General features: G+C 36.3%; 2 protein-coding genes across 3 annotated transcripts; one reads left to right on the forward strand and one right to left on the reverse strand.

Annotated features, from left to right (window-relative positions):
- On the reverse strand, positions 1-24,614 carry LOC128013362 (rhomboid-related protein 1-like). Of its 2 annotated transcripts, none has more exons than XM_052596295.1 (8): positions 22,377-24,614; positions 12,525-12,683; positions 10,006-10,230; positions 8,520-8,668; positions 7,697-7,809; positions 4,780-4,880; positions 3,732-3,792; positions 1-3,249 (listed from the first exon to the last, which is right to left on the reverse strand). In XM_052596295.1, the coding sequence occupies exons 1-8, from the start codon at positions 22,410-22,412 to the stop codon at positions 2,978-2,980; spliced, it is 1,116 nt and encodes a 371-aa protein (XP_052452255.1). In that variant the 5' UTR covers positions 22,413-24,614; the 3' UTR covers positions 1-2,977. The 2 variants fall into 2 exon arrangements, with proteins under 2 accessions (XP_052452255.1, XP_052452254.1); XM_052596294.1 differs by lacking the exon at positions 22,377-24,614 and adding an exon at positions 19,554-20,831.
- LOC128013363 (histone H1.0-like) lies at positions 24,613-26,055 on the forward strand. The gene is made up of 2 exons (XM_052596297.1): positions 24,613-24,775; positions 24,925-26,055. The coding sequence occupies exon 2, from the start codon at positions 24,933-24,935 to the stop codon at positions 25,536-25,538; it is 606 nt and encodes a 201-aa protein (XP_052452257.1). The 5' UTR covers positions 24,613-24,775; positions 24,925-24,932; the 3' UTR covers positions 25,539-26,055.
- Positions 26,056-26,856: the final 801 nt, after the last annotated feature.

Here is a 26,856-nt window from a genome sequence, read left to right on the forward strand (position 1 = left end):
TTACTATCTAAAAATAAAAGCTACTTCAAAATATTAATATAAACTATAGTACATATATAATACTAAAATAACAGTTCTTAAAATAAATTAACAACATAATCAACTTTTAATATTTAGTTTGTCTTTTTTTGAATGCAACAAGAGTTAATTTTACTACATTACTTTCTCATATTTGTTTTTCAAACATGATAAATATATGCCATTTGCTGATTTAATCAGCGATGTCACATGATCATCTTGTTATGATTGCAAAATGCATACTGTTTCACATTATATATAAAAAACAAATATTAGGCAGTATACAGTACAAACGGCAAAGTATGCAGTAAATACGCTAGTATTCCACTCCGAACACAACCCAACATTTTAAGACCGAGGTTCAGTGTTTCCCACACTCACATACAGACTACAGTATGTGTGCTTATAACAGTCTGTAAACCAGCAACTACACACACACACACAAACACACACTTTCAGCATCCATATGATGAGTGTTCAAAAAAATAATATGTCAATCATTCACTGCTCTCTCTCCATTTTATCAGCTATTTGTCCCGTCTTTCTCATCTCATTTTCTACGGTCACATATCCCGATATGGTTTTTAGCTTTTTATAACATTTCTCTCTTCTCTTTCTCAGTTTATACGTGTGTCTGATAAATATTCATCAGCGTTTCATTTTTCACCTGTCTAAAAGTGCCAGCCAGCTTAATATTACAGGAACTCTATCAAGTCTATAAAGTTTTTTTTGGATGCTAGATCAGAACATTTCAAGTCAACATCAAACCAAAAATGACATGATTTACTTTATTACTACTGAAATGTATTCACTAAGCCTTTGTTTTTTGCCAATTGTCCTCAAATATCCTTTTTTTTTATGGGTTGTGAGTGCCATTTCATGCTGACCTTAAAATATTCAAATTACTTAGATGTTCCCTGGAAAGCATTAGTGTTTTGTTACATAAGTGTGACCTTTGGGCACAGCTGAATTTATTATTTAAACATTTGTGTTGTTAATATTCTGTGCTTTGCTTCCAGCACTTTCCGTTTCTGTGAGTGTAAATGCATTTCATTTCGGGTTTTGCATCATCATCATCATCATGATTCAGTTTCAGACAATTCAGACAATCTTTACAGACGCCACAATCCAACACTGTTAGCCACTCTCAATAAATATAAATGTAGGACTATGGCATAAAAATCCACAACATTAAACTGACACACGGTCAAGCTTTTCCAAAATGAAAAGAAATCAACTCAGAACAGCAATCTTATACACATCTTTCCTTTAGCAATTCAATTAATTCCCGTTAATTATCTTTTAGCAGCTTAGCAATTGATAACTTGGCACTACTGAATTTTGTAATATTTGCGTGTCTTAGAGTTAAGGGTCATGAAATGCTCTTTTTTTGCAATCTTGTCTCGAGGATCTTGAGTTGTATTATTCATATAAATCCAGTCATGATCATTTGTTGAAAATGTAGGCTTTACTGGGACTGGAGTTGCAACACATTCGGTATATGTGGTGGTGACACTGGTTTCTATATCAAAAGCATCTTTAATCACGTTATGGCAGTTATCATAACAACTGCAATACTGAAGTAATTCTTAGTGAGTTGCTTGTAAAACTCCTGAGTCTCTCACTGGCCTGTGTTTGTGTGTTCACTGGAACATTTCAGATATTCAGTCTGTCCCAAACCAAGTGAGCTCCCTTCTACAGCTGCATCATAACAGAACTTGATTAGAAATGCTCTACAAAAACATATTTGACTTACAAAACAATAATCTAATATGCATAAAAAGATTAGGTTGTCTATTTTGAAGTAGTTCTAAAGGGGTCAAAAATTTATTTTATTCAGCAAGGATGCATTCGGTTGATGAAAAATGACAGTAAAAAAAATTTAAAGGTTGAATAAATGCAGTTTTTTTTACTTTTTATTCATAAAAAAATCAATAAAATAAAATAAAAAAAAAATAAAAAATTATTATACAAAATTGATAATAATCAGAAATGTTTCTTGAGCAGTGAATGAGTATATTATTCTGATTTCCGAAGATCATGTGACTCTGAAGACTGCAGGAATGATGCTGAAAATACAGCGGAGCATCACAGGAATAAAATAAATGTTAAAATACATTCAAATATAATTTTTTTTTATAAACCGTAATAATATTTCATATTTATACTGTATTGTTTATCAAACAAATGCAGCCTTGATGAGGATAAGAGACGTCTTTCAAAAAACATATTTATAAACATTTTTAGAATTTTTGGAGTTTGTTGCAATACATTCTGGAATTGCTTTTTTGAAAATTCTGTGCTCATATTTGGAAAAAGGTAACACTTATTACATTCTGCCCACATAGAAAGCCCACTATGATTTGGAACAGAGTGAATGTTTCCGTTTCTGTCTGTTTAGGAACAAAGTAAAGCATGAAACAGCTTCAGAAACATAATTTTAACGAACCCGATCCGTAATTATCCAAAAACAAACAGCATCAGATGACCTCAGCATCAACCCCCTACCTCACTGAGGACTACCTCGCTGTGTCTTCAAGTGTAAGGCTTTGTGTTTAGTCTGTGAGATTTCATCTACTACGGATGGCATCTGTAATGCATAACAGGCTGAGTCAAATCTAAACTATACAGAAAGGCATCATGAATGAGCCTCGGGCTGAAATACACAACAAATTTGATGTGTGTGTGTGTGTGTGTGTGCATGTTTCGAGTGTATGACGTACTGATGGTCTGTTCAGATAAGCTCACCGGACCCTTGAGCTCCCTCCGAGTGTTCATTAAAAATACCACACGGTTTGTGTTCGCTGCTTCTGTAGGGAATGTGAGTATGTGTTTTCGTTTCACACCTTCCGGTTTTTACGTCCGTGTCTCCACTGCTGGTCGAGCGGAGTAGATTGAGGTCGGACCTGTGTCGGACAGGGGGGCGTGGCTTTTGGGGGCCACTAGAGGGGGCGTGTCATCAGGGAGGGGGCGGGATCTGTACCCCGAGCAGCTCGTAAGCGAAAATGTTCCAGAAGATGGCGAAGAGGAGGAAGGTGATGAAGGAGAAGATGAGGACCCACCAGGAGCACTGTTTATGCAGAGACTCCTCATAGCTCCGCAGGATCAGAAGCCCCATGCTGATGCCCACCACTGCGCCCGACAGATGAGCCATGAAACTGGGCTGCGGTCCGGAGGAGGGGAGGGGCGGCGAGAAACGCAGCCATACGGCACGGCCCACCTCTGAACTCACTGCCAAAGACGGAGAAAGAGACCGGCAGATGTTTGGAATAGCATACGACTCTACTACTTACACTACTTCTGGAATATGTCTCTTTTTTTGTATGCATGGAATTCCAGATAAAAACTGCATTGCAAAAGATGCAATGTGTTCCATTTTTAATATATCGACAATTGTTTTTTATTAAAATGTTTAAAAATGTTTATTTTTCAGATAATTGGAGACAAACACGTTGAATTAAACATTGATGAGGTCGAGTAATAATGCAGCATACAATTATTTGAAATCATTGCATATTGCACATATAATATTATATTTTTCAAGTATGCAGTATCTAGTATATATATTCAGTCTACTATATTGTTGTCTTGCATTGTGAATATAACAAATGGTAAAACACAATAGTACACAGTAACGCACTAGTATGCTATTGTGAATTCAGCCAAAGCCTATTTACTAAAGTATGAGAACTGCAATAACTCCATTTACTTACTGCAAACAAGCGCAAGAATCATCCGTAGCAATTTGTATGGACACTTCATACCAGCCCAGTTCTGAAACACAAACATATGCATGTTAAAAGGCATAGCGAAGACTTACAAAGTCAACATAATGAAAATTCACTCCATCTATTTTACAAATAAATCTTATTGATCTTACTGTATTCATCCATGCATGTGTTTTGCTTTGAAATGATTCATAAAAAGTAAAACTTAAACAAATCTGGAGATTCTGGAAAATGTAAATAAATCTTTGGAGATTTATGCTGGACTTCTGATTAAAAGGCTCAAATGTAAAGCTAATGTGAAATGCCATCAGTGTGGTTATTTTTAACTAAAACTAAAAAGGTAACCGATATAAAATAAAAAAATAAACAGTTTAATGAAATGTACACTTAGATCTAAAAGTTAGTTTAGGCTGAAGTTTCTAAAATGTAGACAAAAATAAATTAAAGATGAATAGAAATTTTAATAAAAACAATGAAAAGGCACATAATAAAATTACTAAAACTGCCATTTGCAACCTATTTTGCTGAATATCCAGTCATAAAAATTTTTACTTTGTGCTTATATGAATTCTTATGTATAAAAAAGCACAGTTATTTGGGCTGTTTTTAGTGGTGGGACCACTGATCTATATATATAATATTAATATATATATAGATATATAATATATTCTATATTATAGATCAGTGGGTGGGACTTGGATTTTTGCTTGAGGAACAAATGAAAATGATTTCCTGTGATGACTGACAGCGTGTCACTGATGACATCATAGAGCTCAAATCCACACACACACACTAAAAGGCACTTGAACAGGGAAGAGGAAGAGTTGAGACGCATCCCTCAGCACACAGCAGACTCTGTTTATGTCTGTGTGTGTGTGTGTGTGTGTGTGGTCGATTAGAGACTCTTTGATCTTTAGGGAAGCCGCAATATAAAGAGATTTATCCTTCCTCGTTTCTCTACTCTCCTCTGCCTGATTTCCCCTTTTCATTCATTCTGACACAAGTCGCCATGGCAGCAGTTAGTTTCGGTTACCATGACAACGTTGGCGAGATGTGCTGAGCAGAGTGCATAGACCCCGCCGGACCCCCCCACCACCGGAGCGCGCATATCTGTGATGGACACCGTCAGAGAACCTGAGGAGACACATGGTTAGTCCACACCAATGACAAAGAGTCGCATTATTTGATAGGTTCTGTCCTGGAAATCCTGAAAAGGAATCATATGACAAAGCCCCGCCCCCAAGTAGTGACTCCATTTGGAATCATATGAACTGATACATTTGAAAATTCTAGCATGTGATACAGTGTTTCCTGCGATTCTCATTTTGTGTGCAACATTAAAACACTTGTGTACACACTGTACATTTGCTGATTTCAGACAGCCTCGATTGAGTAAAATTGCCCAATAGAGAAAATTGATAGGCAAATTTAATCATAATATAATTGCCTCGTAATGACATAAGGGACCCCGCATAGGGACCGTTACACCACTGCTGCATGTTTTTTCGGATTATTTGAAGTTTAATAGAGAGTGTCTTACATGCCTTAAAAATGATTTAATAAAACCTAAATTTATGTTTTTATAAGGACGTTATATATTTATATTTATATATATATATATATATATATATATATATATATATGTGTGTGTATGTATGTATGTATGTATGTATGTATGCACACACAAAATAAAAAACATTTTTATTAAAATAGATGTAATTAAATTATTTTTCTTCTACTTCTTATTTTAAATTATTTACTGTAATTTGATTTGATTTATTAACTTATTTGTAATTTAATAAATGAATGTAATTTTATATAATTTACTGAATTGATTCTTTAATTTAATCAATTTAATAAATTAAATATTACTGACTTTATTCATTTTATGTTTTTTTTTATTTAACTGTGTATTTAATAAATGTAATATTAACTATATACAGTTTTAATTAACTTTATTGAATGTATTCATGTTTAATATAATCAAATTATTATTTTTCCCCTGTAGGTGGTTTATTAATAAATCATGAAGAATGTTATGATAGCAAAAGGTGTTTTAAATTAATGCAAATTTATATGTCATCAAATGTATTTAATTTAATACATTTAATTAAAAATGACCGAATTTACATCCAGCTCAGGAGGCATGATTTAGTTTTTATTGTGTTATGCTTTATATAATAATAAAGATTAATTAACTAATTAAAATGATGTATATATATATAAACCCCTCCTGACCTGTATTTCTGCATTACAGCTGTCACTATTGTCGACCCATTTAATTAATATAATAAAGCGCTCTTTAGGTAGCCACTCCCAAGTGGACTTTAATTTAATACAGAACATTCAAACTCACAGCAGCACAAAACACACTGAGTTAAGCTAATTCCGTTCTCTAAAATCTCACAGGAAAGTGAACATGCATGCAAAATACAGCAGAAGGAGGTGAGATAATTGAATATTGGCATATCCTCTGTGTGTGTGTGACAGATAGTCTTTAAAGTGCTGCGCTCAGCACTCTTCCTCCACCACCGTCTTCATCATTCTGCTCTTTTTATGTTACATTTTCTCAATACTCCAAGTTTCTCTCACTCCATTTCTCACATTTTCCTTGTCTTTTCATCTCTTTCTCACATATAGTCTTTTTTTCTATTTTCTCCTCCTTTTAATTTCCATCTCATGTTCTGTGTCTGCAGCATGGACACTTTTCTTTATAGATGTCAAAATGCTGACTAGTTGCAGTATCCGGTATATTTTGAGTATATATGATAAAACATAATGCTCATTTAATTTCAGCATGTTGCTGTCCATGTCATTTGCAGTAGTTCCATCATTTGCTTCTGTTCCTGGACTGAAGGGCCACGTCCTGCAGGGTTTTGCAGGAACTTTAATTAAAGAGACCTGAGCCAGCTAATCAAGGTCTTCAGGATTATTTAATAAATTACAGACGAATGTGTTTGATTAGGCTTTGAATTCAGCAGAACGTTGTTTAAATTTAAAAGCACTGCATATCATCTATGTCTATTCTATTTCACCCAAACAGACACAAAACAAAACAAGTCTTTATGAATGAGACATTGGCTCCATACAAAATGATTTTTTTAATTTTTTTAAAATTTTTGTTTCAAATTACATTTGAAATTTTAAATGTATTATTTTTATTTTATTTAAATTAAGAAGTGTAATTTTATAAAATGTAATACTTTTGTTTAAGTTATTAATGATCAATGAACATTTTGTCCTAACCTCTAATAAATTACATGTTATTTTGTTTAGTTTTTTTCAGAATCACAATTTAACAATAAATAAATAAATAAAAATAATACAAATGTTAATTCTGAATTTATCCAGAATCATCAAAAATTTGTAATTAAACAAAATAATTAAATAAGAATTTTACTATAAACATAAAAAACAATTCACATAATACTATGAAAAAAAATTAATTGAAGAATTTACATGCTGATCAACAAGGATGATTAAATGGGTATATTATATATATATATATATATATATATATATATATATATATATATATATATATATAATTAAATACACTTGCCCTGCAGACCTTGATTAGCTGTTTCGGCTGTGTTTAATTAGGGTTGGCCTGACGCTCTTAAGGACGTGGCCCTTCTAGGAATGGAATAGCCCTGATAGAGGACAATACATATCTCTGTTTTATAATAAGAAAAACATAGCTAGCATTAAAATGTAAATGTATTCTATTACACTACACACAGTCTCCAGAGGTGTGGTATATTTGCGGCTTTGGTGTGTATGTCACAAGAGAGAGATGGTGTGTGTGGGTGAATAATTCAGAGATTATTGATTAGGTCATTGCCCACTGGTGACATGTCCATCATAAATATTAGCACATTCTTCTGGTGAATTGTCAGGGTGCAAGGACAGCAAGACGTATGCGGACACACACACACTAACTCACTCACCAGCGACGACTCCAGCCATATACAGCAGACTGATCCTCAGGATCCCATGAACCATCTCCAGAGGAACACCAATCATCAGCTGGAGAAGAGCGTTGAAACCCAACTGCTCTAATCTGCACACACACACACACACACACATCCAGAATGTAAACATCAGCTGCAGTTACAGGTCTGTACAGCTAAATTTAGACAAAGGAATACTAAGAAATTCTCATCAGCCTTAGAAGTCGAAGTCAAACTTTTGTCTCTTGCTCGAACGCTTACAAAACACATAAAGGCCTTATGGATCCCAGACAGATTAAACCTGTTAAGCAATCTATTATCCATCTGTTACAACAAAAGTGAGATTTCATGTGCATTTAAAGTCGACATCAATGTGAAATGGTTGTTCAATCCCAGGCCATTGTAGTTTGTAATGTGATGTATTTCTCAGAAAAATGTGGGCAGCACTTAATTTTCTCCATTAGGAACTGATTGCAGATTGAAAAGCATCTCTACATGACAGATGATTGGGCTGAAAAATGGTTTTGATAAGCAAAGTCATTTCAGAGGTGGAGTATTTTATTGCATTTTGATAAAAGATGACAAAGACAAACAGTTTTCTTTAAAATAAACAAATCGTGCACAATAAAACCAGGAAGATGCATGAAGAAATATGTTCGCATCTGACTTTAAAGCTTGTAAGGCGTACACTGTTTATTCGAAGAACAGTTGCTAGTTGCATAATTAACCAAGTGCACTACAGCTGATGCTCTTTTATTTATAAATGGAGATCTAAACAAGAGTTCATCTGGCCCTGTCAAACACTGCGCAAAGTTCTTACCCAACATGCATGAACATGTAGCTGAAGAACCTCCAGATTTGTGCGCGGTGTCCGGGATGATACACCAGCGGACTCTTCATGAAATCTGGCTGGTAGGTTTGCAACACCCATTTATTGAGCATCACGCCGTAACACATAAACACTATGATCTGGAACAAACACAGACACACTCAGCAGTGTTTAAACTGTAGGGCCTCATATGTCAAATTAAAGTCTGAAAAATCTCATGTTTGGAAACGAAACAGTTCAGTGAACCTTTATACAAAACTCAAGGAAAAAAATCTATAGAAGTTTGCATGTGTGGCTTTTGTTGAGTGTCATATTTGTGACCCTGGAGCACAAAAGTACGGAGCCCCGCACATGACATGCAAGAAAAAATTAATTAATTGTGCGCACGATTTATTAATTTGTTCCTTCAATGTACTAAAACGTGCACATGATTTATAAATCGAGTGAATGCAATAGTAACCGTGTGCACATACATTTACATTTGTAAATATATCAAAACTTAATTTTTGAGTAATAATATGCATTGCTAAAAACTTCATTCGGACAACTTTAAAGGCGAATTCTTTTTTTTTGCACCCTAAGATTCCAGATTTTCAGACAGTTGTTTCTCGGTTGTAATATTGTTCTATTCTATCAAGCCATGCATCAATTAAAAGCTTATATATTTAGCTTTGAGAATATGTATAAATCTCAATATTGAAAAATTGACCCTTATGACTGGTTTTGTGGTCCATGGTCATATTTAATACATCAGGCTTTAAAGGCTCACATATCTGATATAGTGAGAATACAGGGTGCAAACTCAATTTAAGATGAACAAACTGAGCAAAAATATGCAATATTAAAGACAATATTCTTATAGCTTGTAATGTAAATCAATGAAATTGTTCTAATAATATAACAGACTACTTACATTAAATGCATTTTTTTATTTCTTGTAATAACGTCCTAAAAATATACTTCAGTGCTTAGTTTTATGACCAAAGCTCTGTTGTTTTCATTTAAAACATAAAATACAATGCAATACAATGATGAGAAAAAGATGAACAGATAAACAATCCTCAAAAGCCTGATGGTCCTATTTGATACTGTACATCTAAACATTATTTTTCATAAATGATGTATGGATAATTAAATAAGCCTAAATTGCTTGAATCCAGAAGGAGCACAACCTGAAATATTACAAACAATATAAAAGTTATAAGTGTTTACTTCTGTGAAAAATCTGTACAGATATCATAGCAAAAAGACACATGAACAGTGACCTGAAGGTAGATGTTTAAACAATTATACAAAAAATAATTGATTATAAACTATTAATCTGATGCTGGAGGGCGTGTAGTAGATTTTTTTTTTGTTTTAGCAAAACTTTGATTATAATGTTCATTTAGAGGAAATATGTGTATCTTCTAACATAACCAAAAACCCATAATGCAACCTAAAGAAGAAAGAGACAGACGAGCTCAGTGAGCTGTACCTGTACAATGGTAATGATGGCCATGAACACAGGAGGAGGGCAGAGTCTGCTCTGATGGAAGTACCATCGGCGGTCCGTCTCGCATGGCAGGATCTCATAGGCCACGTAGCGCACGAAGCGCTTGTACACGCCCAACCCCGTCTCATCCAATAGGATCTCACGCTGCAGGGTGCGACGCCCATTTGCAATGGCTCGGCGAAAACTACTGGAACGTTTACTGTTCAGCTGAGAGAGAGAGAGAGAGAGAGAGAGAGAGAGATAGACAGAGAGAGAGAGAGAGAGAGAGAAAGAGAGAGAGAGAGAGAGAGAGAGAAAGAAAGAGAGAGAGAGAGAGTAGGGTAATTCAACATATACTGCCGCTCAAAAGTTTGGGATTGGTTTAAAAAAAAAAGTTTCTTCTGCTCATCAAGGCTGCATTTATTTGATCAAAAATACAGAAAAAACAGTAATATTGTGAAATATTATTGCAATTAAAAAAAAAATGGTTTTCTATGTTAATATAATTTAACATATAATTTGTTCCTGTGATGTAAATCTGAATTTTCTGCATTATTACGCCCATCTGCAGTGTCACACGATCCTTCAGAAATCATTCTAACACGCCAATTCATAATCAATGATGGAAGCAGATGTGCTGCTTAATTTTTTTTTGGAACCTGTGACACTTTAGTCAGGATTTTTTGACGCATAAAAACTTAAAAAGACCAGCATTTATTTAAAATAAAAATATATATATATAAAATATACCCTTCTGTTCAAAGTTTTGGGGTCAGTAAATTTCTTTCTTTCTTTTTGTAATAGAAATTAATACTGTTATTCAGCAAAGATGTGCTAAGTTGATACAAAGTGATCAAGTAAAGATTTCTATTGTTCTACAGAAGTAAAGATTTCTATTGTTACAAAAGGTTTTCATTTTGAAATAAATGCTGTTCTTTTTAACCTTTTATTCATCAAAACATCCTGACAAAAGTATCACCATCATAATAGTCACACACACACACACACATACAGAGACACGGAACAGTTTAATACTGTGACTTTCTTACAGATTACACCAATGTATGCAGGATTTCTCACACTCTCTTCTTTCTTTTCCCTGTTTCCTCCATCTCCCACATGCCCCAGATTTACACTTCACCCAAATCCTTTTAAATTCATAGCTTTCTCTCTGCCTCTGCCTCAGTCTCTCTTCCTGTAGAACATGGTTTTAAATCATGGAACGTCTTGAATCCAAGCCACAGAAAAGGTAAAGCATCTGTGCACACGCGTGTATCAGGCTGTGATTACGTGAGGGTTTGTATCACATCTCTAAATGAGTCAAGCTAGAGAACCAGAACAGTCAACACAGAGCAACGCAGTCATGTGTGTGTGTGTGTGTGTATTAAAAGAGCCTGCGGCAAAATTGATTCAACTGTCTGTGCCAGAGTGAAAACACTTACGCCCCCTCGTATCAAGTGTGAGAGAGTGAAGAAGGTCCTGAGAGGAACATGGCTGGATTTGTAAAGGAATCACATGGAGGTTCCGAAATTACAGAGCTAAGACCTGCAGTCTATTACTGACTGTGGGAAGAGCTTCATTCATGAACACACACGCAGACACACACACACACGCACGCGCACACACACACACACACACACGCACACGCACATACACACACAGCATTCATCTGCTCTGGGTCTCATAGAAATAACATGACAATCAAATGTCACACTCAGTATTTGTGCATCGAGAGATCCATACAGTTGCATTAAAACACATAAACACAAACACACAAAATAAGATTAAACAATAAAATAACATTTGAAGGCTTTGGGAAGATTTTTTTTTAATCTCCAATAAATTCACTGCATTCAACAAGGACTCATGACATTTGACAACAAGTGACAATGACATTTACTGTCATTTCTATTTCTAAAAAAATGTGATTTTTTTCCATTTTTAATTCATTCATTTAAAAAAACCTAAATTGATTATAATCCGAAATGTCTTGAGCATCAAATCAACATATTAGAATGACGTTGAAAATTCAGCTTTGATCACAGAAATAAATTACATTCTAAAATATATTCAGATAAAAAACAGTTCATTTAAACTGTAATAATATAACAGTTTTTACTGTATTTTTTCTCAAATAAACGCAGCTTTGGCGAGCATAAGAAAAAATCTCTCAGTTTTGAACATAAGCGTAGCTCAAGAAACAAAACAGAACATATAGTTAAAACGGAATATATATATTGTATATTTTGACTATTACATGTCTCCAATCTCAGATGTCACATTCATATTATTTCACATATATTTGGTCATTAGAGATGTGACTCAGTTATACTGGGATGCAGTTTAAGCAAATATTGAGGTGAGTCATGTAACCCATGACTAGTTTGCACATACTAAATGCATTCATTAGAAGTAGATCTAACTGACTAGTTGGTGCAATCATCCTCAAAAGTGCTAATTTTCTCAGCATGGTAAACAGTGAGTTTCTCCGTGTTCATATAAATAAAATGCATGCGTCTCACCAGTTCTATGAGCTCCTGGTAGCAGACGTGTCCGTGTTCGTTGCTCTGTACCAGCGCCAGCAGCATCTCCAGTTTACTGGGGTCCAGCTGTAACTCATGGTGCTCAGCTAGACTGGTGAAGTTCTCCACTGCTATAAAACCAGTCTGCTCTGGGTCCAGCTGAACACCAACAGAACGAGAGAACGAGTTAATATGCATTCACATACAGGACACATTCAAGACTAATGTGTTTATTACACACAGAATACATGTAACATGCTACACATGCTGTGCATTTGCTTGTATATTTGTATATATCATGCATTTCAAATTTAACAATATCATTCAACGTAAACCGGAATGACTCCCAGTGTGTGAGCAGTGAAATCTCTTCGCTGTACATGGATGAATCTGTGATTGATGAGTCTACAGAATGTTCTGCAACTGAATAACAGCAAGATGCCTTTATAGTACATCAAGCTGTTTGAGCAAGAAAATTCCTTGGCCCCTTTAACACGGAGTCAGACAAATATGCAGCTAGTTTCAGCAACACGATTGTGACTCAAACGTAGTCATCCTCTCTGCCACACACACACTCAAAGTATTTCACATTACTGTGTGTGTTTGTGTGTAATTATGAGCCTGAAGCACTTTCCTAACTGAACCAAACAGCAAAGACAACCCTGGAGAACACACGTGGCTACTTCTCCTGTCTGTGTTTACTGTGGGAACATGAGGAAAAGAGGAAGAGGAAGGAAGAAAGGAAGGAAGGATGGAAGGAGGGAAGAAAGAAAGAAAGAAAGAAAGAAATTAAAAGAAATGGAAGGATGAAAAGAAAAGAAGTAAAGTTAGAGGAAAAGAAAAGAGGAAAGCGTGGAAGGATGGGTGGACTGAAGGAAGAAAAAAGAAATAAAGAAAGTAAAAGGAACAGAAATGAAAGAAAAGGAAGGAAGAAATAATGAAAAAAAATGAAAGAAAAAGGAAAATGAACAGCTTAAAGGTCAGAGAAGGAAGAACAGAGTAGAAAGATGTGAGAATGAAGGGAAGAAAATAAAAATGGGAAAGAAATTAGAGAAAAACAAAGGACAGGACAGGAAAAGAAAAGGATGAAAGGACAGACAGAAAGAAGGAATTAAAATAAGGAAGGAAAAGTAAAGGAAAGGAAAGAAGGAAGAAAGGATAGAATATTAGAAGGATGGAAGGAAGGAAGAAAATAACAGAAAGAAGGAAGAAAGGAAAAATGTAATGAATGAATGAAGGAAGGAAGGAATGAAGGAAGGAAAGATGGAATAAATGAATGCATGAATGAATGAAAGGAATTTACAGGAAATGGGAGGAATGAAGGAAAGGAAAGGAAAGGAAAAAGCAAGAAAGAAAATGAAGGGAAATAACAGGAAACAGAAGGAATGAAAAAAAGAAAGGAAAGACAGAAGGAAGGAAGGAAGGAAGTGACAGAAAGAAAGAAGAAAGGAAAAATGGAATGAATGAATGAATGAAAAATGGAATGATATATGAAGGAAGGAAAGAAGGAAGGAACATTAGAAGAAATATGAGGAATGAAGAAAAAGAAAAGAAAAAAGGAAGCAAGGAAAGGGAATTAGAGGAAAGGGAAGGAAGAAAATGACCAAAAGTAGGAAGAAAGAAAAAATGGAATGAATGAACAAATGAATGAATGAATGAATGAATTAATTAATTAAGGGAATTACAGGAAATGGGAGGAATGAATGACAGGAAAGGAAACGGAAGGGAAGGAAAGGAATGTTAGAAACAGTGAATGAATAGACTGCAAGAAAAAAGCAAGAAAGAAAAAGAAAGAAAGAAGCATGTAAACTAATAAATGATGTGCTAGCCTGTAATGATGTAGAAAAAGAAAGGAGGAGGAGGAGGAAGAGGAAGGCGAGCGGGTGAATGCGAGGGCTCTGTGTAATGAGCGGAGGATGAAGGATGGAGGGATGAGAGCAGCAGACACATGTGGAGAGAAGGATGGAAGTGAAAGAATCAGTTAGTGAGGCGATTCAGCACAGAGGAGAGCCGCTGCCGCGTCACCATGGTAACAAATTACCAACGTGTCACCCCGAGAAAGACTGACACTGTGTGTGTGTGTGTGTGTGTGTGTGAACACCGCCAGCGACTGATCTACTTCTGTCACCTCACGCCACAAATCACCAAAACACACGCCACAGATCCAGCATGTAAACAGCAGAGTGTTATCAGGGAGCCTGTGCTGACGGAGTCTGTGTGCAGCTGATGGGCTCTTCATTGATTACATGAGCCTGAACAAAGCCTGTCCTCCGCTGCTAAAGTCTGCTAAAAAGAGCCTCACTGTTGCCATGGTTTCTGAAAATACACACCATATGGCTGAGCCCAGAAACATCTGAGCAATGATATGGTGTTAGTAGTAAAATATGTCAGCTTTCTCATCACTAATGATCTTAGGCTTACACTGTAAACCTTACAAAGCAGCACTGGCCCATTACCATGGTACAATGACGGCTTCAGCTGAAATATTACAATACTTTGATAAATATGAAGGTATTTAAATGGCATCCAAAGATGCACACACACAACTTTAAAAGTTTAGGGTTGTTGCTCACGAAGACTTGTTTTTATTAACAATACAGTAAAATATTGCATAATTTAAAATGACTGTTTCCTATGCGAATATAAAAAAAAAATGTAATTTATTTCTGTGATGCAAAGCTGCGTTTTCAGCATCAAAACTCAACATGATACTTCTGAAATCATTCTAAAATGCTGATTTGCTGCGTAAGAAACATTTCATTTTATTATCAATGTTGAAAACAGTTTGATAATTTTGAGGAAACTTTGATATATTTGATTTTTTAAAGGATTCACTGATGATCAGTAAGTTAAAAAGAACAGCATTCAGTTTAAATAGAAATCTTGTGTAACAATTGTCTTTACACTTTTTGATCAATTTAATGGATTCTTGCTTTATAAGAAATTCTTTATGAATAGATCTACTGCACTGAAACTCTAGAGGAGACGCATTACTGGGAGAAACATCATATCACTGCAGCTGGTCACTGACGGAGAGTCTCGCAGGACCAACTGCTGCTATTTTATGCAAATATAATGCTAAATATGGTGCGACAATCCAACTATCAACTGCCCTCTTTCTCTCCGAACAGCTGGTGTCAAAGCAAATACTGCTTACACACACAAACACACACACACTGTATATATATATAACAAGATTTTTACATTTTCTGATCAAAATGTGAGTGGTGCCTGTGTAAAAGTTGCCAGATTGGTGCTTAAAATGTTGATCTGTGTTTTTCACCTGTTTTATAAATTATTTAGCATGGAAATGAATGTGCAAAAGTGTACAATATCATGTTAGCAAATAGCTGTCTTGTACAGAAACTATTTTCTATGCAAATGTGCACGGAAATAACGAAAGCCATCACAAAGAAACATCATTTGATGATATTCTGTAGCTAAATATTATTATGAGTTAATTATAATGATGATTCATGTTTGTTCATATTTAGTTTAAACTGTAATTGTTTTCGATTAATAATAATCATCAAATATAAGTCTGATAAACTGCATTTAAGTCCTATTACATTTTTAAAAAATGGTGGCTTTTGCATATATTATGCCTTAATTGTTTAGGTAATCATCAGAAATGAAAAACATTTATATGATTTGTATTTTCTGGATACAGTTCAAGTCCAAAGTTCAATGCAAGTCTAAGTTTAATACTTAAAATTAGCAATTTGAACCAGTGTTTTTTTAGTATCACAGATATACTTGTATATTTTGTGTTAATATTTTACATCTTATTTTTATCTTTATATTTTCAGTTTAAACTTATTTGATGTCATTCGTCATTTTTATTGGGCTTTTTAAATATATATCTATGTCGATATAGTTTTTGTTATTTATTTTTCCAGTTTTAGTTATTTTAGTACTTCAAATTAAACTAAACAAAAATGAGTAAGGCTGGCATCTAGATGAAATAAAAAAAGTTTACGTTTTATTTTGTTTTATTTTATTTCACATTTATTTTATTTCAAGCAATGGCAAATTTCAAGCTTCTTTAGTTTAACTATAATAACCCTGATTTAAACAAAGCTTTAACACTGAGCATAAGCAACAGCAATCTGTACTTAACAAGCTCCACTAACTAAACTCCAGTCTGTGAGAAGAGACACTGGGTAATTCTGCAATTTAGGACTGACTCCCATTAATTCTGTTTATCACACAGTGAGCGTGTGTGTGTGTGTGTGTGTGTGTGTGTTTCCATGTGTGAACTGTGTGCGTGTGCATTAGAGCCAGATATAGTCTGAGCTCAGCACTGCTTCCTACAGCAGAAAAAAAAAATCATAATAAACTGAAAGGTTAAGCATCTTGCCTTTACACACACACACACACACACACACACACAGTAGCAGTAGCACATTCACACCATACGTACACTAACACATACACACACACACACACACACACACAAGCAAACTGCCAGGCATACACTTACTGTACAAGCAAAATGAGATGCACAGTGCACGTGAAAATATATGAAACACACCCATAAAATACTAACACACACACACAAACAGTCCACTGATAACTCTCAGATGTGTGTGTGTGTGTGTGTGTGTCCCAAAGATCAATTCTGCCCCTCCGACTGAATGATTGCCTTCCCTGTCCATCAATCAACCTAATCTCTCAGCATCAGCATAGATTAGACAGCAAAATCAAACACACACACACACACACAGGGATATTTCCTAATATGACTTCCAGCATCCTTATTAAATCATGGCTTTAAAAATACATCATGCATTTACAATTCACATGTTCTTGGAAGTTTAGGAGAAAATGCATATATTATGGGTAATCATAAAGAAAAGAAAAAACAGTGATGGATAAATAAAGTGTCAAGGATTTAGAGTATATGGTTGCAAGGGTGTTACTATGTGGTCGCTCTGTTTAGGGTGTTTTTTTAGACATGGTCAAGTTAACTTTGAGTTGTTAATGTTGTTACAAACTAATGAATTATGTTACTCAGAAGAAAAATATATATTTTGATTCTGATCCCTTGTTTTGCAGTGATATCGTCGACTTGATTGCACAGATCCTATGTAAACTGAAGTGAGCAGGATGATGACATCACTGAATTCAATGATGAACTGCCTTACTGTGTACTGCATTATTGACACACTATTTTCATGTTTAAAGCTGCTTTGACACTATCTGCATTGTTAAAAGGGCTATATAAATAAAGGTGACTTTACTTAATTAGTATTATAATTATAGTTTGGAGAATGGATGGATAGGAAGAAAAAGATTTTATATTTGAACATAAGCACATTTTATATCTGAAGAGCTGCTTTTGCTTCAAGAATGAAACTAATTAGCATATTCTCATGCATATGTATTCAATCCAAGCTGTTGTTTGAATCCTGATGAATTTTTGAACTCTTGTGATGTGAGCTGCCAGGACTTGGAAACAGTTTTTGGTTTTTTGGTTTTGCCAAGGAAACTCAGCAAGAAGTAGCAGACCATCCAGAGCATCTCAATGTTAACACCTCCTTGTAAAGTAGCTGTTTAAACAGCAAAACTCTTACAGAAGAGTTCTCACTGACCTCCTTCTATTTCTACTTCTGTATGTAGAGAGTTATGCATTCTGCAAACTGGCAGGTCAGACTGAGGGTATAAATAAATCACGTTTTGCAGTGTTTGCACACAAAACAGCTGTAAAAGAAAAAAATTATAATAATGTGCTATTAACATAACGTGTCATTTAATGACTAAACAACATATTTTGGTATTTCTTGGTGTCTGTTTCTTACACACATCTCTTGAAGTGCTCTTTCGAGTGTCTCTTCTTTTTGAGACTCGGTTAACAAGGTTTGGTTCTTTACAGAGTTTTTCCTGTTTTTATCGTCCAGTGGTTCGATTAGAGGTTTTACAAATGAAGCATCTCACAAAAAGTGAAGCTGAACTGAAATATCTAGCTATATTAAAATTACCAGTGAAGCTGAACTGAAATTAGCTGAATTTAACCATTTATATAGTCAAAACTAATAAAGCAGCTGCACGGAAGTGGAAGTGAAATGAGCTGAATGTAACATTCTTTACTGTTAACAGCAATAATGATGTTTAATGGAACTGATCTGAACTGAACAATATATACTGGTAAAGTGTCAACCTGACTTAAGTGAACTGAACTGAATGAACCTGATCTGAAATTAAGTTGAAGTCATGAACACCCAAAAAGCAGCATCGCTACTTTCCCTTACATTTGCCAGCTGCTGTTAAAATAGATAAATAGATGATACTGAAATATAAACAGCAGTGTTTGGGGTGAATAAGATTTTTTTTTTTTATCAAGATATTAATACTTTTATTTAGCAAGGATGCAATAAACTGATCAAAGGTGACAGTAATTATATTCATAATGTTACAAAAGACTTCCATTTCAAAAACTTCATTTTCACCAAAACATGAAGCAGCACAACTGTGTTCAACATTGATAATAATCTGAAATATTTATTGAGCAGCAAATCAGAATCTTAGAATGATTTCTGAAGATCACGTGACACCGAAGACTGGAGGAATGATGCTGAAAATCCAGATCTGATCACAGGAATAAATTATTTTTTTTAATTATTTAAAATTGAAATAATATTACACCACATAACTGCATATTTATTAAAATAAATGCATCCTTACAAAAAATCTTACCAGCTCCGAATCTGTGAACAGTAGTGTGTTTAATTATGATTAGGTTAAAAAAATATGCATGCATGTTATAAGTGTATAAATCCACATATTTCAATCCATTAGCATATACAACAAGCATGTGTTGTGCACCAGTGCTGATGTCTAGTGTACTACTACTACACTAACAGCCACTGACTGAACATGAGGACCTCTCAAACACACACACACACACACACACTTCAGTACTCATTCATTCCGACTGTCCATCTTGCTCTGTATCAGCCTAGAAACACTCACACAAGCACGTCGATGCACAGGAGGATGCAGTAACCATGGCAACCTGCTGCTGCTTACCTGCTCTTGTATGAGCTGGAACAGAGAGCTTCTATCCATATACTGGGCCCTGGTGCGCACACAGCCACAAAAAGAAGGACATAGGGGGAAATGGCACGCAGAGACACGTACACACACACTCGCCAGCGGTCCGTCTGCGCGGCACGCCTCCCCAGCGGGGAGAGAGACCCCTCGCACGCGCACACAGTAAAGGCCAGTGGAGTGCAGGACGTCCTCTGATGAGGGAAGACAGCGGAGCCGTCAGTCCAGGGTTCGGATGAGTCCAGCCGGGTTCAAATCCAGGGTCTCACTCACCAACCAGACCCAAAAGACCCTTGCGGCACTTTCACACCCTCTTCTGTCCACCTCAAAATCACCCCTAGCTTGCAGCCGGTCCAGTTTTCTCTCACTTTCCTTCCTCAACGCCTCTGTCCATCTCCGCTCGCCTGTCTCGTTGTGCTCAAGTCGCCTTTACCCCTGTAAATCTCTCCCTCTCTCTCTCCTCTGTCCTCCACAAAGACAGTACTACCTGAATACCAATGAAGGAGGGGAAGGAGGCGGTGGTCTGCAGCCAATCAGAGGCGAGGGGGGCGTGTCCAAAGAGCTGCAGCTCTCCATCTACCCTGCAGGAGTCTTAAAGAGAGACTAAACACACAAACACACACTCACTGCAGTGCACACACACACATACACACACACACAGCACGCAGGCGCACTCGGGGATTCCTAAATCAGACATTAATCACACGCAGCAGATACTACAGAAGCTAAAACACATTCTCAGGGTGTTTTAATCACTGGTTGTGCTTGGAATATCCCAATGATCGTGTATATTGTGGAACTTATTCATTAAAGAAGTCTTTGGCTTGGTTACTGTCTCTGAAGACTGTTTCATTGTAATTGTGAAGATGAATCTTCGAAGTACTTATTTATTCAAGATATGAATAAATAAAGTGGTATATTTGATGTTAATGGAAGCAATATTTATCATAAAAGTGTGATTTTTTTAATAACTAGGATGGCATATGGGATGGTAAAGAGATGGACTGACCCCTTGTGCAAATATGCTGCTCTTCTTTTTAGATATCTGGGTCATAATTTTAGCACATTTTGCATTGGATTGACTCAACCTGGACTAGAAAGCAGCTAGACTGGTGAAATAAATTATTATTTTTCCTTTCATATTAAGACTATGTCTGTATGCATACTGTAAAAAATAAAAGCGAATCTAAGAATCTCAACAGATTTTCACCCGAGGCTAAACAGGCTGTGAAGATTTTCTCACACACAGGACTGTAGTACAATATGCTCTTGTTGTTGACTTTAATTTGAGATATCATTCATTCCCATCATACATATATTTTGTTTATATACTAAAAAAAATCTTTTTTGCCATATGTGTTTCTGTAGCTCAGAAACAGAGTGGGGACGCTTATTGCTGGAGTTGGGGTTTGTTCACATCTCTAACCCTAATTACGAGCAATGCTGTGACGCAAGCCTTCACAAACACCACTAACAATGACAGATTTTAGCCTGGAGCTAAACGGATTGTGCAGATTTTCTTCTTAGACACTAATGTTTATGTTAACATGCTCTAATTAAGATTTTACAGGTCGATTTTACAGTTTTCATGGACATAAAACTCAATCCTGTGGGTTCACCATTTTTAATTCTCTTCTCAAGATCAACATAAACCAGAATTTCCATTAAACTCAGGCCACGATCATTTCTATGAATGCATCCGCTGTGCTGTCGACCTGCATGACGCAGAGATTTTCTGAGTGTTTCATCTACAGCGTCTCCATCAGGACTCAATCAACTAAAGTGTGGGTCCTTAAATAGATATTTGTAACTCATGATATTCATTCTTACTAATCCATCATTGGCATCGTGCTTATGAACTCTGTGACCTTTCTACTCTGGTAAGCATAATAGAAGACAGCACTGGCATTGATCAATGAGCAGAAAACCCCACAAAATCAGTTTTTCCCAGTAAGCATCAATCAATATCATTAAACTGTTATGACTATGAGGTGTGCAATTAGGTGTGGAATCTCAGTACATCAGCAAAATAGCCAGGTGTCACATTTATAATGCATTCATGTGCATATTTATTAATCGTTGGTTTGAAAGTAAACTAATTAAAAAATCTGGTTTTGATTGTTTTTTTTTTATGTCCTTTAAAAAGACTATGCTCATTTAAACACAATAGAGCAGAGCAGTGCTGCTCTCTACTGGTGAAACATATGTGCAGCATTCTCTTTACAGACACAAAGACATTTTTATTCCACATCTGCATGCACACATTTCTCTCATTTGACATTGTAAAGATATACAAATATTATGTTGATCAAAAGAAAATTCTTCTAATATTAGCCTTAAAGGAACAGTGCACCCAAAAATTAAAATTTTCTGTAAATGTACTCAACCTCAGACCATGTGAGATGTAAATCAGTTTATTTAAAGTGATGGTTTAAGTGATAGATCTCACAAACACACAGCTTTAGGCTCCACAAGACATCAATTGATAGACAGAAATGGATTACTTGTGTATTATATGTTGTTGTTTTTTATCAGCTGTTTGGACTCACATTCTGACGGCACCCATTCACTGCAGTACATGCATTGGTGAACAAGTGATGCTAAATTTCTCAGGAGATTACTTTTTTTTTTAGCACATTTTCCTTTTGGGTGAACTATTCCTTCAACAAATGTGTAATGATATGCTTTATACAACAGGTGCAATTTGAATAGCATATAATGCAAATGACAAACCACAAAATCATATGTATTCATAGAAAACCTTTTAATAACTAAAGTTTTGCTACTGTATTCATAACATACCGTATTTAACAGGCAGCTCACGTAAGAAGGATTCATTCACCTTACAGTCTGACATCATGCATAGCTGTGATATAAGTACTGCAGACAGAAAAAAAGTTCATGCATATTAAACAGCAAAATACAATAAATCTGACATTATGTGGTGGGAATGGTGGGAACTATAGTATTTAGTGCTAGGTTTGCTGGATAAATACATGACTAATTAGTAGACCTACTAATGAAAAATATGCATGTAATTATTTCCTTGAGCAACATTGTTATTTTTAGTCCTATGTAATTATGACAACATAAGATATGTGCAATACAGATGCTACTCACACCGACCAGGACAAACAATCTGTAATTTAGTTTTTCACATCTCAGCAGAAAAAAAATAATAAATAATATATCAGTTAATTTTAGTTAAAGATACATAAAACTAAATATTTCGTACATATGCAACTTTCTTGACCTCTATATTTGTGAAATTAATGCATTGCATTGTGGGCCACAAACTAATTTCTACAGTGTTTAGAAATATTTCAGAACAGAACTCAAGAAACAAAAGCAGTCCCTGAGGAGGTGTGTCTTTTTCCCCCATTTCCCACTAAATTTGCATTTTAGTACCTTGAAAATACATGCTAATAGCTAATGTGTACATATTGCATAGATGGTGCATGTTAGTACATTTTAAAAGAGCATTGCCACAGTCACAGCTTTTGTACCTTTTTTGTTAAGAGTGCATGATGCCTGATGGGAATTGCAATATAGCTATGCATCTTATTACCATGGACTGGTGTTGTTTTGAGCATAGACACATGTGGACACCTTACCCTATGTCACAAAGAGATGTACTAGTCGATCACATAAATGCGTGCACACACACACACACACACACACACGTGTGAAGCTGTCATCACAGAGAGAGTGTGAGATGTGCTTTGTGCGCCATACCTACTATATTCTGACATTCTGTTCAAATCTGTAACAAAAGACGCCATAACACAAATCTTCAAGAGCCCACAACTGTCTAGCGGAAATGATTAAATAAAGTTATTACATTAACAAAATAGAATAGTGTCCCGCTTTAGTCTTATTCCAGCGCGCAGGAGTTAATGTCAAGCTTTCAATCGCCAACTTGAGCGCTAACTAAAATAATAAAAACAAAAAAGGCTAATAATCTGCTTTATCAACTTGAGTTTAATTACATATATCCAGAAGGCTAATTAAAAGTTCTGTAAAAGGGGCTTGCAGACAGTACATGTGAACAGAAAACCCTTAAAGTGAAGAGATTCAAGATGGCGTTCCGACTGAAACACCATCAAGCCTGAAAATGTGGATAACAGAACAAGCAGGAGAGATAGAAATAAACCTGTGCGATAGCAGCATGCACTAAATAGATGACTTTATAAGTGAACAGTGTGAAAATGAGGGAAAGTAACCCGACGGGATACGCGTGTCACTGCCAAGCGAGAGATAACAAAAGAATGCGCGAGCGTTAAAAGCATCAGCACAGTTTGATCAGTCCTAATATCTCAATCGGATCCATAACGCACAAACCACCAGGAATGCATGCACTGATCGATATAATGAACCTGACCAAGGAACCGATGGGTTCTGATCGGTAAAGCTGGGTTTTAGGTCGTTGGCAACTTTCCTAACAGCCGAGCTCTTCTCTCAGATCTCTCAGCATTGGAGCTACTGGTTTATATACTATAACGTTTTACTCGTTTAGATCTATAGCTCATGCATTGCACTAACACCTCTTGAAATGTGTGAATAAGAGCTGCGATATGAGAGCCACTTTATTTGGCGCACATTTGATTTATAGAAGGTTTAACAATAAATAATCGGAGAAACGTCACGCGGACTCGGTGGCCGGACTGTGTTAGTTCGTCAGCTACTTCATCTCATTAAAAACGAAAACGACGTTTTAAATGAATCAAACCCGTCCTGTCCTTGAGTGTGTTGATATGGCTTTCATAAACATTCGGTGGTTTCCAGCCCGATGTCGTTGTTTTGGGTTAATTTTGCGCGAATTCTGCTAAATACATCACCGCTCTCGTAGGTTTGGGCTGATTTTCGGGGAAAAAAAGTTCATGGCGCAATGAATTCGGGATTAAACGACACACGCACGCCAAGCCCAAAGCCTCCCCTCTCGGACCGTGGCGTTGGGATGGTCGCTACCGAACGAGTCTGGCTAAATTCGGCCTCAGTTCGAGGAGGAAGAAACACAAACCAGCCCGCGCAGATTTCATGGAAGCCCGCTTGATCAGCTGCTGGCAGTTGGTGTTCTCAATCACGTCCGCGTGGAGGCTTCATATAGTGTACAGGCGCACGAATAATATACACACTTACAGCGGCGCTCTGTGTGGGTTATTTAAATACATATTTTAAGTGGGACCTGAACAAAGACAAAGGTGAGACGCAGTGGTAATTTAATTTTATATTACCCATTTAACTAAGCTGATATAAAAATATTTATATATATATAACAAGCAACTCCAGCACTTTTTTCGTGAGGGAGTTTTTTGACAGTTGGGTTCTGTTTTTGTTCGAATTCCTTCAGGACCGACCATGGCTGAGACTGCAGCTGCTCCCGCATCCAGGCCCAAGAAGACGAAAAGCTCCAAGAAAGCGACGTCGCATCCCAAATACTCCGAGATGATCAAAGCGGCCATCGCAGCCGATCGGAGCCGCGGCGGCGCGTCGCGTCAGTCCATCCAAAAGTACGTGAAGAACCACTACAAGGTGGGAGACAACGCCGACTCCCAGATCAAACTCGCCCTGAAGCGCCTGGTGGCCAGCGGGCTTCTGCGTCACACCAAGGGCATAGGTGCCTCGGGCTCCTTCAAACTGGCCAAAGCCGAGGACGCCAAGAAGCCAGAGAAACCCAAACCAGCACCAGTGAAAGCCAAGAAGCCAGCCAAAGCCGCAGCCAAGCCCAAGAAAGCCCCCAAGCCCAAGAAAGTGGCGAAATCCCCCAAGAAAACCAAGAAAGCCGCCGAGAAGAAAGTGAAGAAGGCAGTGGAGAAGAAAAAATCGCCTGTCAAAGCCAAGAAAGTTGTGAAGAAGGCGAAGGTGGCCAAACCTGCCAAGGCGAGCAAAGCCAAGAAGGTGAAAACGGCGAAGCCCAAACCCAAACCCAAAACAGCGGCCAGGAGGACGGGCAAAAAGAAGTAAATTCAAATCGATCGAACTGATTCAGTGTAAATACACTTTTTGAAGCAAATGTTTTGGTATATTGTTATTTTTGTAAGGTCTTTTGTGTGCGCGGACTTCAACCCCACATTTTTACAGCGTTATCTTTCCAGAAACTTTTTTTGTGCGCATTTGTGATTCTATTAAGAAGATCCCAGACATCGAAACGGCTTAACTGTTATTTATTTTAAAGATTTCTTTCCGATCATTTTTTTTCTTTATAAAGTTGAACTTTTTTGCACACTATTATCATTCAGACATAAATATTTTGCCAATTAAATTTTTGTCGCTAGAAGATATATTCCTACTGTAACGTTAGGTCATTCGAGGACTGTTAAGAACAATAATAAAACATGTCATTGTATGAAGAACAGTGCCCTGTACAGAATTAACTTGTGACGTGGACTGTTGTAGTCTAGTTCCATTGCTGTCCATATAATACTGTCATTGCGCGTTATTCGCATTACTGTGCATCAATAAACTTTTCTCATTGCAAGCAGTACTTTGTCTAGTGTTTTACTGCAGCACCATGGAGAGCACATACAGTTAATGTGAGTTTAAACGGGTACCATGGCAGTGGTCTTCGGGGAGCGCACTTTCTAGCAGAGGAGAGCAAAGGGTGAAGCGCATCTTTGGTTTTGAGGGGCGTTTTGACTCTCTGCTGCTCCGCGGTGTTTGATTGGAGAACTGCAGCTGTTAGTCTCATGACGGGGTAAATGCAAATGCTCCGCTGAGATGACGTGTCAAGCGGTGTGACGTCTAAATATAATCGAAGTAAAACCAGTTTCAAACAGAAAAGACTTAAAAATCATAAAATAAAAACTCATTAATTTCAGTTTAAATATGAAGACTTTACAACTTGGCTTCATTAAATATAGATAATACACAAGGACTTTGGAAATGATCTTTCTTAATAATGTAGGCACTTAAACTAAAACTAATATTAATTGTAGGCTACCAAAAGTCAAAACACTGGAAAGAGGCCAAACTGAGTGCCATAAAAACGAATAAAAAGATAAGCCATAACCTTGATAGTAAAAGTATTTTAAATATAAAAGTTTCATAAAACATTAACTTATAACAGTGTGAACTATGACTAAGGGAACTCAAAAAAAAAAAGAAGAACATATGAACATTTTAGCATCAAAACCACTTTGCTTATGCTTATGCACACACAATAGTCTGAGATTTCATTAAAAACCTGAGATTTTTTTAAGACTGACCCTGGAAATTATTTGACACAAACATTGTATTATCATTAAATATTTCAGACTTCCATCTCCAATCAAATGCGAATAAA

Source organism: Carassius gibelio, chromosome B24, assembly GCF_023724105.1.
Source record: "Carassius gibelio isolate Cgi1373 ecotype wild population from Czech Republic chromosome B24, carGib1.2-hapl.c, whole genome shotgun sequence".
NCBI classification, from domain to species: domain Eukaryota; kingdom Metazoa; phylum Chordata; class Actinopteri; order Cypriniformes; family Cyprinidae; genus Carassius; species Carassius gibelio.

What these genes read in the sequence shown, in the direction of transcription:
- LOC128013362 (XM_052596294.1), bottom strand. Translation starts at nt 19,592, where the DNA reads ATGGATAGAAGCTCTCTGTTCCAGCTCATACAAGAGCAG. An exon ending in ACCAGGAGCTCATAGAACTG is followed by an intron (nt 10,231 to 12,524) that starts GTGAGACGCATG and finishes TCTCTCTCTCAG; the next exon opens with CTGAACAGTAAACGTTCCAG. An exon ending in TACATGTTCATGCATGTTGG is followed by an intron (nt 7,810 to 8,519) that starts GTAAGAACTTTG and finishes GTGTGTGTGCAG; the next exon opens with ATTAGAGCAGTTGGGTTTCA.
- LOC128013363 (XM_052596297.1), top strand. Translation starts at nt 24,933, where the DNA reads ATGGCTGAGACTGCAGCTGCTCCCGCATCCAGGCCCAAGAAGACGAAA.